A 12,957-nucleotide genomic window follows, 5' to 3' on the forward strand; every position below is an offset into this window, starting at 1 on the left:
AAGATTTTATTTTATTTTTTTAGAGAGGGGAAGGAAGAAAGAGATAGAAGCATCAGTGTGTGGTTGCCTTTCATGTGCCCCCTACTGGGGACCTGGCTCACAACCTGGACATGTGCCCTGACTGGGAATGGAACCCACGACCCTTTGATTCGCCGGCCAGCACTCAACCACTGAGCCACACCAGCCAGGGCTGCAAATTGCTTTGATGGGAGCTTGTGGGGTGGTTTGGCACACTGGTAAATGAGCTTAAGGTCTAGAGTTGGGGACTGGACCCAAGAGGCAGAGAGCAGAAGCTGGAATTTGGGAGACTGAGTTTGGGGTGGGAGAGCCCTAGTCAGAGGAGCCTGACTGGAAATGAGGGCAATCAGGAAGGGTGTCAGGGGCCTCCACAGGGGCGCCCCGCTTGGCCTTGATCCCATAGCCCAGCTCCGCACCCCCGGTCACAAACAGCTCACAGCCGGTGCAGAAGGTGGCTTCAGTGGCCAGGAACACCGCGGCAGCCGCCACCTCGGCAGGATTGCCCATGCGGCCCAGAGGCTGGAGAGAGAGACCAGGTGAAAAGGAGGTCACGGGGAGCCCTCTCCTGCCTGCGCATACCGAGGGGACGTGGCCCCCACCCCTATGCCCATCTCTACCTGGTTTAGTATGCCCTCCTGGATAGCGGTCTTGGGGTCAGGTGATGCGGCTGCCAGCTCCTGCCACATTTTGGTCCAGATGTTTCCTGGGGAGATACTGGGAGAAGGGAGAAGAGAGAATCAGGCGGGTCTGCCACACAAACACTTCTACTCTGGCTCACTCCGCGTCTTCCCACTTCCCCAAGGGGCCTCTCCACCCACTGGAGCTTCATCTTACCAGTTGACTCTCACACCGTATTGACTCTCGTCCAGGGCCAAGCCCTTGGTCATGGCTGCCAGCGCCCCCTACAGGAGACAGGGCCGGGGCGGGGAGAAAGTTCAGTCCCGGGAAGATGAGGCTCCCCCACCGGCCCCACACCCACGAGGGTCAGGCAGGGGCATCAGAATGGGAAAGGCACGCCCTCCCTGCAGGCTACCTGGGGATGCACCCAGCTGGCTCGCTCTCTCTCTCTTTAAAATTTTATTTATTTATTTTTAGAGAAAGGGGAAGGGAGAAAGAGAGGGCGAGAAACATCAACGTGTGAGAGAAACATCTATTAGTTGCCTCTAGCACTCCCCCAACCCGGGAGCTGACCCGCAACCCAGCTATGTGCCCTGACTGAGAATCAAACCGGTGACCTTTCGGTTTCCTGGACGATGTCCAAGCCGCTGGGCCACACTAACCAGGGCTAGGCCTTATTTCTTGGGAGACACTTGATGCCTAACAACACGTCACAGGTTTTTATGCCTCAGGTCAGAGGCCCCTAGGGTACCAGTAGGGCGGGAAGGAAGAAGCAAGGGGGTGCCCCGAAGGCCTACCTTAGTAGCCACGTAGGTAATTGCCTGGGTCTGGGCAATGGCTCCCACCAGGCTGGCGATGTTGACGATATTCCCCTGGGTCTTCCGCAGGTAGGGGAGGGCGAGCTGGGGAGAGAGGAGGCGGAGTGAGCAGCCAAGGCCTGGGAGCTCCCCCAGCCCGAGGGAGCACTCGCCGACGTCCAGGACGATGGCCGTTGTCCCTGGCATGCTCACTAGCTGAGTTGTGTGACTTGCAGGGACTGCATCCAGAGCAGCCTCGCTGGCTCAGCCCAGGGCCTCGGGTCTCTGGGTCTCAGCGCTTAAGGTGTCCACCCCTGTGTCTCTTCCAGTCTGTCTCTCCCCCATCCTCTTTCTGGGTCATCCCCCTCTTCTGGGTCTGTGCATGTTATTCAGACTCCCGTCCACATTAAGACAGAAAAAACACAACGTGGCTGGGTTTTTGTTTTGTTTTGTTTTTTGCAAAAATTGGAGGAAGCTCTTTTACCCACAGAGGGGAAGGGAGTTTCTCCAAGTTTCAGGGAGAGCTCTGTGGTCACACTGTGGGAGGCTTTCAGGAAATGAACCCCATATTCTACCAACTACTCCCCTTAAAACTCCCTGGCTACCTGGAGGTCCCTAAATGAACTCTCCCTCCCTCTCTGTCTCCCAGTTTTTTCCCTGTCCATGACCTTGAAGAGATTCAAACTGTGTGTCCTTCAGCCCTTGTTTGCTCTGGGCAGCTGAGCTGGCCTGCCCGCCCCCAGGCCTGCTCCTGCCGAGATGAACACACACACAGGCAGGAGCCAGCTCCCCAGGGGTTCTCACTCCCCAGGGGTTCTCAGAGTGGGAGCAGAAATTGGCTCCCTCCCTGGCTCACCCCACCCCTGGCTCTTTCAAACCTTTTACTCTCTCAGAAACAGCCTCCGCACCGTTCTCAGTGCTGTCTGTCTTCAAATACACCTTGAGCGTCCCAACCTCAGGGCCTCTGTGCGTGCTGTGCCCTCTGCCCAGAATGCTTGTCCTCACGCAGCCATGCTGCTTGCTCCCACGGTGACCAGCCACCCTGGCTTGGCCAGGGCTAAGGGGTTTCTGAGGACATGGCACATCCAGTCTACAGTTTCACTGCTAAAGTGGGACAGCCCTGGCTGAACCTACTCTCTCAGCAACTTCAAATCCCATTCGGATGTCGCCTTCCCTGACCATCCGGTGTATTTAAAAACTGCAAACCGCCCCTCCCCCAGATCCCCATTCCACTTCCTGATTCCTTTTCTCTGTGGCCCACATGCCACCTGACATGCCATTTATTTATTTTATTTTTATTGCTTTTTAAAATCTATTAGAGAGACAGGAAGGGAGAGAGAAACATGGACTGGCTGCCTTCCCTACGTGCCCCAACTGGGGGCCAAAACCCCAACCCCGGCACGTGCCCTGACTGGGAATCGAACCCGGGAACCCTTTTAGTTCACAGAACAACGCCCAACCAACTGAACCACACCAGCCAGGACACCACATATATTTTACTTACTTATTTGCTCATTTTCTGTCTCTCCCACCAGCATGCAAAAATCCACAACGGAACAGCTGAAATTGTTATTTTCTTTGGCACAGACTAAGGCACTCAGTAAGTATCTTTTGAACAAAGGAAAGGATTTACGGAGGGAGGCTCTGCTGTGGCCCGCCCCGCTGTCAGCAGCACACAGAGGAGCCCATTGAGGAACAGGAGGTGACTGACAAGCACAGGGGGTCACGTGACCCCTAACAGAACCAGTCTTTGCAGCCCGGCAGTCTGAGGCCAAAATAAGTAAATAATTCCTTTACGTTTTTATTTATTTATTTTTAGAGAAAGGGGAAAGGAAGGAGAAAGAGAGGGAAGCGAAACATCAATGTGTGGTTGCTTCTCATGTACCCCCAGCCGGGGACCTGGGCCACAACCCAGGTATGTGCCCTGACTGGGAATCGAACCGGCGACCTATTGATTCACAGGCCCGTGCTCAATCCACTGAGCCACACCAGCCAGGGCCTAAATAATTTTCGACAACTCTAAGTGTTAAGAACTTTAGGATATAACATGAGCAACAGGAGAATGCGGCCAGAATTGGGGGTGGGGTGGAACTGTAATCCTCCAGCCTCCTCCTCAGGGACCTCCCCGCATTCATCTCCCCCTGCCCTTCCCCCTTCCCCTCACTCTCAGCCTTGCAACCCTCCCTCCCTCGGGCCTGGGGCTTGCTCAGCCAGCCCCACCCCTGGCCCTGCGCAGCCGCAGCCCTATCTCTCCCCTCAATCTCGGTCGACTGCCTGACTCCCTCGCCACTCCCACAATAAGGGAAGCGAGGGCAGAGTCGAGGTTCCTTTGCCACCCTCATCCCCGCGCCAGGGACACAGCTGCTACTGAACAAACATTTGCTCCACACTGCCCTTCCCAACCCTCCCACATATTCCTTGGCCGTGTCCTCCCCTGCCCCCCGCCCAAGGTCACCTAGTAGCTACATCAAAGCCCTGCTGGACTCTCACTGGCCCGGCTGGCCCTCCCTCCCTCAGACAGCCAATCTGCGGAGCCTGGCTCCGGTCTGACTCCACTTCGCTCCAGTGTCGGGGTTCCTGGGTCCTTGTCATTCTCCGAGCTCAGCCGGGGGAGTTCCTTGCTTTGTTGGTTTCCCACCAGCATCTCTGGGATCTCCCTTGGAGCCCCGTGCTGGAGCTCCCGCCCCACCCCCGTGGGGTCTCCAGCTCAAGCTCCCACATGCAGAAATCACCCCACCCCATCCTCTCTTCCTAAAACCTGCCCCTCTTCCTGGTCCCCAGCCTTGGACGTGGGGCTGCCTCCTGCCCTGCTTCTCAAGCCATAGACTGGGAGACCTGCGAGCCTTCCAGAGCCTCCCTCTGCCTCAGTTCCTCATCAGATCCATCGCTTTCTTGCCCAGACACCTGCCAGGGCTCCCTGTGGCACTTGAGACAAAGACCAGACACCTGGCATGACCTTCAAGGCTTGCCAACCCCCCCCGCCACCAGCCCCTCTCTCACTGCTAGGCCTTTGCACAGGCTGTTCCCTCTGCCAGGAACATGTGCACTTCCGTGTTGCCACATCCAGGCCCTGCTGCTCCCTTATTGGTCTGACCCACCCTCCCTCCCCCACCCTTTGTACACTGGATCCAGAGAGCCCCCTTTCCCACCCCTCTAGTTAATGCCGCTCATCTTTTGCTTCCTCCAGGAAGCCCACCCGTCCTGACCCCCAAAACAAGACAGTCTTCCTGTCACATGTCTCCCAGAGTCACACCTGTCTCCTCCCTACACAAGACACACACATGCCCCTAAACGCACCTCTGCATTTATTTAATGATACCTGGTGCCCCGTGACCATGAACGCCACCAGGGAAAAGACCACATGGTGTAGCCCCAGCACCTAGTACACTGCCTGACACCTACCTAGGTTTATTTACTGATCAGTAAATGGATGAATGGCCCTGGCTGGTGTGGCTCAGGGGGTTGAGTGCCAGCATGCAAACCAAAGGGTCGCCAGTTCAATCCCCAGTCCGGGCACATGCCTGGGTTTCAGGCCGGGTCCCCAGTCTCAGGGGGGTGTGAGAGGCAACCACACATTGATGTTTCTCTCCCTCTCTTTCTTCCTCCCTTCCCCTCTGTCTAAAAATAAATAAACTAAATCATTTTAAAAAATAAATAAACATTTTCATCCATTGGTAGTACTTATGAGGTTCCTACTGATAAAATTACATTATGTATGGGTAGGAGAATGCAAGAGGGATTGGGTAGAACAAGTTTGTTTCCCCCCCACACAGATTTTATTTATTTATTTATTTTAGAAAGAGGGGAAGGGAAGAAAAAAGAGAGGGAGAGAAATACCAATGTGTGGTTGCCTCTCATGCACCCCCTACTGGAGACCTACCTGGTCGGCAACCCAGGCATGTGCCCTGACTGGGAATCGAACCTGCGACCGTTTGGTTCCCAGCCAGCCAAGTTTAACAAAATGCTTATAATCACCAAGCTAGAAATGGAGGTGGTGGTTCTTTTGCTCTTATAATACCCTCAGGGGGTTCTGCCCCAGGGCCTTTTCACGTTCTTTTCTTAGTGAGTGAAATACTCTGTACCCTATTTCTCCACTCCCTTCCCTCCCACTCAAGATCCAGGTCAGACCTCACCTTTCCCCTTCTACTTCTCCCAGGCTCCGTTTGCCCAACTCGTACCTCAGAAGACCTCACGCTGACTGAGGTCGATGAGTCACAGGAAACAGAATGGGTCAAGGTCCATGATAAACAAGAACAGCTTGCAGACAGCGAACTCTGTGCCAGGTGTGTTCTAAGGGCTTGGTGGGTATTGAATCGACGCTCATTCAATTCTCAGAACAACCTGGGAACTAGGTACCATGATTGGCCCTAGTTTACAGACAGTAACACCGAGGCACCGAGAGGCTGAGTAACTTGCCCAATGCTGCCAGTAGGAAGTGGCAGAGAGCTTAAGCAGGCGGCCCTAGATGGACTCTTTACTCCCGCCCACTCACAGGCAGCAGAGTCAGGGAGCCAATAGGGGGAGGCAGGGACTCCGGTACAGAGAGCCAGGCTGCATTTAGCAGACTGCCACCCTGCCCCATGGGTCCAGTGTATCAGCTTTTCAAGGGAAATTAAAATCCAGTTGCTATGCGAAATCACTTTTAAATGCTGGAGGTGTGTGTGTGTGTGTGTGCGTGTACACACACACACACGCACAAAGCTATTATGGGCTGTGGTATATAGGAGGTGAACAGGAATTGGGGACAAGAGCCAGGGTTCACCGGTTGAGCAGGGAATGACCCAACTGGTGACACTGCACCCAGATCTCAGATCAAACCTGGAAGATAGCACCTGGGCTCTCCCCACACCGGTGACCCCTGGCCTCCCCCATCTTGCCGTCTACACTTGCTTCTCCGAGCTCCTCCAGCAAGCCGGTGAGCTCCACAATGACGTCTCCAGGCCTGGACCCTCACCCCAGACCCAAGAATCCCACTCAACATGCCCTCCCACCCCACCTGCTCCACCCCAGGGGTCCCCATCCCACACTTGCTAAGCAAATAACAACAAAAATTTCTTTATTTCTGCAGTTCACCCCCATATCTAGTCTATGAGGAAATCCTGACAATTCTAACTTCAGAATGGACCCAGAATCGGACCACTTCTCACCAAATCCACAGCCACCAGGCTGGTCAGATCCAACATCACCTCCTGCCTGGACCACCTACAAAGCCCCCTGATTCAGGCTTGGACTATCTGTTCCCCAGGCGGCCGCCAGAGGGCGCCAGTTTCCACTCACAGCAGTTCATATTCCCCCCCCAGCTCAGAACCCCCCATGGCTCCCAGCTCACACTCCTTGTCAAAGCAAAGTCCTCTCCGTGGTTTCTAAGGCCCCATACATCTGGGTTCCGTTGCCCGCTCTTTGCGCTCACCGAGCGCCCTCTCCTCTGTGCTCACGCTGCCTCAGTCGCACTGCCTTTCTGACCTGCACGCCGACCAGTCCCACCCCAGGGCCACTGCACTGGCTGTTTCTCTGCTGGACCACCATTCCCCACAGATCTCCTTGGGGTACGACTCAAACGTCACCTCTCTGAGAAGCCTTCAGACCACGGCACCCTGTCTAAATGAGTGCACAGCCCTGGCCGGGTGGCTCAGTTGGTTGGAGTGTCATCCCAGTACACCAAAAGGCTGGCTGTTTGATTCCCCCTCAGGGCACATATGGGAGGCAACCAATCAATGTTTTTCTCTTACATCGACGTTTCTCTCTCCCCCCTCCTTCCTCTCTCTCTCTCTAAAATCAATAAAAACATATCCTCAGGTGAGAATTTAAAAAAACAAAACCCCTGGCTGGTGTGGCTCAGTGGGTTGAGCACCGGCCTGTGAACCAAAAGGTCACCAGTTTGATTCCTGGTCAGGGCACATGCCCGGGTTTCAGTCCAGGTCCCCAGGCCAGATCCCCAGGACAGGGTTCTCAAGAAGCAACCACACATTGATATTTCTCTCCCTCTATTTCTCCTTCTCTTCCCCTTTCTCTAATAATGAATCAATAAAATCTTTAAAAAGAAGTGCTATGATAAAAAGAAGCATTCTGTTTATCACAGAGAATGCGTATGTGTGTATAAGTGCCACATACGCAAAGATGGTCGGGAAAGGCCTTTGGGAGGAGGTGGAGCGTGAAGAGAGATGAGAAGCTGGAGGCATTATGGGAAGATTCAGAGGAAGGGTACAGAGCTGGAGGGAGATACTCTTTGTTCCCAACAGCTATTGGTGGGGCGGCAAAGCTGTGGCTGCCTTTTACTGCCTTGCCCATGTTCTCCACACCCCCACCCACCACTCCAGGAAGATCCTGAAAGGTTCCTGAGAAGGCAGACTACGCACGCACCCAGGAAGCTCTGGTTGGACGTGGGGATTTGCGCCATTCATTCTCTACAAAGCACAGAGCCCTTGGGGAGTAAGACTAAAGCAAGACACGGAAAACACTGCTCACAGACAAAGCAGATCTAACAATCTCAATGTCAGGAGGCCACCTGGCCCAAGCAGCCAGGGCCCCAGCTTTCACCTTGGTCAGGGTGTACGGCCCCAACAGGTTCACCTCCAGCAGGCTCCGAAATTCCTCTCCAGAGGTCTCCTCAGGCCACTGTGGAGGCAGGTCTAAGGGCAGAGGGTGGGGGGAGAGAGAGAGGAGAGAGTGAAGGAGCCATGTGGGCAGAACCAGAGGGAAATGGGGACGGTGGAGGAGGGTGAGGGGCCCAGGTGGGGCTGGCACACAGGGGGGTTGGTGATGGTGAAAAGGGAGGTTGCACAGCAACTAATAAAGAAAGCAGTGTCAAGGCCAGAAGAACTGGGTTCGAATCTCAGCCCTGCCATTTCCTGGCTGTGTGGTTTTGGGCAAGTCCCTTTGCCTCTCTGTGCCTCAGTCTTCTCATCTGCAGAATGACAATGATCCCTCTTGAGCTTAGAAATGTCACAAGTCAATATTTATGCCTGACACGCAGCACCATAATGTGTTTGTTGAATATGGTTGACCTTGAACACAGGTCTTACGTACACGCAGATTTTTTTCAAAAAATATATAGTCACCCCTCTATATCTGGGATTCATATCTGTAGGATCAACCAACCACAAATCAAAAACAATAACATTTTAGCCCTGGCTGGTGTGGCTCAGTGAATTGAATGCCAACCTGCGAACTGCAAGGTCACTGGTTTGGTTAACAAGCAGGGCACATGCCTGGGTTGTGGGCTAGGTCCCCAGTAGGGGGCGCGTGAGAGGCAACCACACATCAATGTTTCCCTCTCTTTCTTCGTTCTTTCCCCTCTCTCTAAAAGTAAAATCTTTTTATTTTTAATTTTTTTAAGATTTTATTTATTTATTTTTAGAGAGGGAAGGGAGGGAGAGGTGGGGGAGGGGGGGAGAGAGAGAGAGAGAGAGAGAGAAACATCAATGTGCGGTTGCTGGGGGTTATGGCCTGCAACCCAGGAATGTACCCTGGCTGGGAATCGAACCTGGGACACTTCGGTTCCCAGCCTGCTCTCAATCCACTGAGCTACGCCAGCCAGGGCTAAAATCTTTTTTTTAAAATAATATTTTTTTTTAGTTTTTCAATGAGTTTACATTCAATATTATTTTGTATTTGTTTCAGGTGCACTGAACAGAACAGGAGCATTTTCCATCCACAGAAGGAACCTGCAGATGCAGAGGGCTGGCTGTGTGCATCGTTCTACTCTATTTTAGACAAGACACTTCAGTGTCTAAGGATTTTGGTCAGCGAATGGGTCCTGGGACCAATTCCCCACAGATACCAAGGGACTGAGGTAAAGTTTGCAGCAGTCAAAATTTCCAAGTGGATTTTTGACTGCACGGGGGTGAGAACCTCTCACCCCCACCTTGCTGGGGGTCAGTGATAAACAGCAGGAACTGAAGGGTGGTTAGAGGGAAAGAAAAAAATCAACATTCCTAAGAAAAGGAGCTGGAAAGACAGGAGAGTGAGAGAGAGCGGGGACGCGCTCATCACCGGTCCGGTATACTCGGTCAGCTCTCAGTTTGCAAGCCGTGATTGGTAAAGTCCCCATGAACACCAAACTGGTGAGTACTGACCCACAGTCCCTCAGGAAAGTCTGCACGTGTAATATCCCGTCATAACATGAATCTGCTATGGGCTAAATGTTGGTTCCCTCAAAAAGTTCATGTGTGGCCCTGGCCACACAGCTCAGCTGGTTGGAGCATTGTGCCCGCACAGCAAAAGGCTGTGAGTTCCATTTCTGGTCAGGACACATACCTAGGCTGTGGGTTCAATCCCTGGTAGGGGTGTGGACTGGAGGCAATCGAAGGAATAAACATATCCTTGGCTGAGGAATAACAAATTTTTTTTGGAAAATTAAAAAACAACTCATGTGTTGAAATCTAATCTTTAAGGTGATGGCGTTTGGAGGCAGGGCCTTTGGGAGGTGATTAGGTCATGAGGTGGAGCCTTCGGGAATGGGATTCGGGCCCTTAGAAAAGACACTCCAGGAGCCCCCTACCCCCCTCCACTATGTGAGGGCGCAAGGAGAAGCTGGCCCTCACCATTTTTTTCTTTAAGATTTCATTTATCTATTTTTAGAGAGAGGAGAAGGCAGGAGAGAGATATCAATGTGTGGTTGCCTCTCACATGCCCCCTACTGGGGACCTGGTGCAGGTATGTGCCCTGGCTGAGAATCAAACCACCAACCCTTGGGTTCACAGCCCACGCTCAATCCACTGAGTCACACCAGCCAGAGCCTACCAGCCCCTTGATCTTGGACTTCCTAGGCTCCAGATAAAAACTGTGAGAGATAAATCTTTGCTATTTAAGCCACCCAGCTGATGGTATTTCTGTTAGAGCAGCCTGAACAAACTGAGACAATGCCTGTATGTATGCATACACATATATGTACGTACATGTACATACATGGATACCTAACATAGATTATAATCTTCAATCCTAAAGACAGCTCACGCTATTAAACTCTATTTTATTGATTTTGCAAAGAAGTTGATCATCGGGGGTGGCCCCACGCACAGGCGCCAGCCTGGTGGTTCAGACCAGTTCAACTGGCCCCACAGCAGGGTTCCTGTGCCGCTCCCTCCGGTCTCTAATCTCTGGGCATCCCTCCGCCTGAGAACTGAAACCAGGGCAAAGCGTCCTCTTGCACAACCTCAGCTGGGAATGTGTGACCTAGTTGCAAACAGTTCACCTCTTTGAGCCTTGGTTTGCAAGCATGAGGCATTCTTTTAAGGGGCAGTTGTGAAACTGAGGGCGGTTTCCCTCTGAAGCCACCACACTGAGCCCTGCATGCTGAGAGCACACCTCCACAGTCCTCGGCAACATCAGCCCCACCTAGAAGTTCTGGTCGTGAAGGGCTGACTAGTCTACCTTGTTTAATATGCACAACCCTACGGGAAGGACCATCATCACCCTTATTCCCATTTTAGAAATACAGAAACTGCCCCGACTGCTGTGGCTCAATGGATTGAGCGTGGGCCTGCGAGCCAAAGGGGCACCGGTTGATTCCCAGTCGGGGCACATGCTTGGGCCAGGGCTCCAGTAGAGGGCGCAGCAGAGGCAACCACACATCAGTGTTTCTCTCTTTCTCCCTCCATCCCCCCCTCTCTAAAAATAAATAAATAAAATCTTTAAAAATGAAATCTAGAAACTGAGGTCTGGAGAGACTGAGGTGTGGAGAGGGGCGTTCACCCCGCCGGCATGGGAGAGAGCAAGCGCAGGTGTGGAGGATTCCACGGCCGTCCTGCCCTGTCCGGGAGGACGGAGAGGAGGGTGAGGAAATCAGGGGCAGAGAAAAGGGGAAACTGAGGCTCAGGAGGAAGGGGTGGGAAGCCAGGGGGTCAGCTGACAGCGGTGGAGAATGGCCCTCCCGCCTCACAACTCACGGCGGCCGGCGTTGTTGACCACGCAATCCAGGCGGCCAAAACGGCGGATGGTCTCGGAAACGAGGGTCTGAGAAGAAAGACGTCTCGTGAGCGAGGAGTGTTGGCAGCCGGGGTCCCCAAAAGCAAGGCAGGGAGGGGACAGGAGCTAGAGGAAGTGAGGGACTCCCCCAAGTCACCAGGCACAGCAGGAGAAGAGGAGATGGGAAGCCAGGGCTGCCCAGAGCCTGGAGGTCACATCTGCCGTCACTACTCCAGAGCCCCATGGGGGCAGATACCGGTGAGATATTGATTAAAGGGAGGGGTCAGAAACCCTGAGACAGGAGGGGGAAAACTCTTACAGAACAAGACCTACCCAGTGTGAGGGACGCATTTGTTCCACTTACGGGACAGGTGTGAGACGAATCTTGAAGATGTGGAAGATAAAAGAGAACCTACCCAGGAGACCCTGGACCCAGAAGCACAATCAGGGAGAGTCCCGCAGAGGGGAAGGAGACTGAGCTGACACCTTTGGGGCCTGAACAGTTTAGCCAGGAGAAGAGGGAAGGGTAGAGGGAACAGCATGTGCAAAAGTCTGGACAAAAACAAAGCTTGGAGAGAAACGGGACTTAGGGAGTGGGGACAGAAAATACACTTACCTTCATATCTTCCTCCCGAGTCACGTCAGAGAGGATAAAGACAGTTCTAGGAAGCTCCTGCTCCAGGGCCCGGCCCCCCGACTCTGCAGGGGAAAAAGGGCTGGGGGCCTGGACTCCTGGGTCTGGGGGAGGAGGGGCTGGGGGCCTGGACTCCTGGGTCTGGGGGAGGAGGGGCTGGGGGCCTGGACTCCTGGGTCTGGGGGAGGAGGGGCTGGGGTTCAGGACTGAGACATCCTCACTCACCCATTTTGTCACAGATAACCACTTGGGCCCCGCTTTCCACTGAGAACAAGAACAGAACAGGTTACCCCAACAGAAACCTTGGTGAAGGCCTCTGCTGCTCTCTTGTGGCCATCTTGAGCGGGGCCTATTGTCCAGCTCGGCTCTCCTCGTGACCCTAGTCCCATGAGGACGAAGGGCAGAGGCCTTGACCAATCTGCTCCTCAGCTACTCCACGTACCTGCTGGGGTTCCTGAGACCCCCTATCGCTGGCTTCCGAAGTAAACCCTAAATCTGCAAGAGCTATGTTCCCAAACCATCCGTTTTGTAGCTTTGGCTGAGACCCAGAAAGAGGGAGGAAGGGAGTTGGAGGTCTGCCAAACAGGCTTTGGGGTACCACTCCCCACCCCCTTTTGTCAGCGAATTGGATTTTATAAGATCTTCTTCCCACCCTCGTTAGACCCTGGGGTCGCTCCTCTCCCAGATTCCAGTATGCTACCAGCCAAGACTCCCTCACCGAAGGCTCGCACGATCTGTTCTCCGATGCCGCGTCCGCCCCCGGTCACGATGACCACCTTCCCGGCATAGCGCGATCCCGTGGCCATCCTGTCAGTCGGTCTCTCCCTCTCTGACTCCCTCTGGCACTCCTCCTAGCCCTAAAGTCAGGTGAGGCTGTGGGCTGTAACCTAGGCGTCAGGCCCCTGCGGGGGGGCGTTGCCAGAAGTCCAGATACCCGGCAATTAGGCCCCTACCGCCTCCTCCCCGAAATTCAGTAATCCCGCC

At 53.8% G+C, this 12,957-nt stretch overlaps 1 protein-coding gene across 1 annotated transcript; it reads right to left on the reverse strand.

The window, feature by feature from the left end:
• Positions 1 to 136: 136 nt before the first annotated feature.
• On the reverse strand, positions 137 to 12,946 carry HSD17B14 (hydroxysteroid 17-beta dehydrogenase 14). The gene is made up of 9 exons (XM_028530179.2): positions 12,692 to 12,946; positions 12,199 to 12,237; positions 11,956 to 12,038; positions 11,321 to 11,387; positions 7,971 to 8,062; positions 1,434 to 1,538; positions 853 to 920; positions 636 to 732; positions 137 to 537 (listed from the first exon to the last, which is right to left on the reverse strand). Exons 1-9 carry the CDS (start codon positions 12,777 to 12,779, stop codon positions 331 to 333), a joined length of 846 nt encoding a protein of 281 aa, XP_028385980.1. The 5' UTR covers positions 12,780 to 12,946; the 3' UTR covers positions 137 to 330.
• Between the last annotated feature and the right edge of the window lie 11 nt (positions 12,947 to 12,957).

This window comes from Phyllostomus discolor, chromosome 12 (genome assembly GCF_004126475.2).
Source record: "Phyllostomus discolor isolate MPI-MPIP mPhyDis1 chromosome 12, mPhyDis1.pri.v3, whole genome shotgun sequence".
NCBI lineage: Eukaryota > Metazoa > Chordata > Mammalia > Chiroptera > Phyllostomidae > Phyllostomus > Phyllostomus discolor.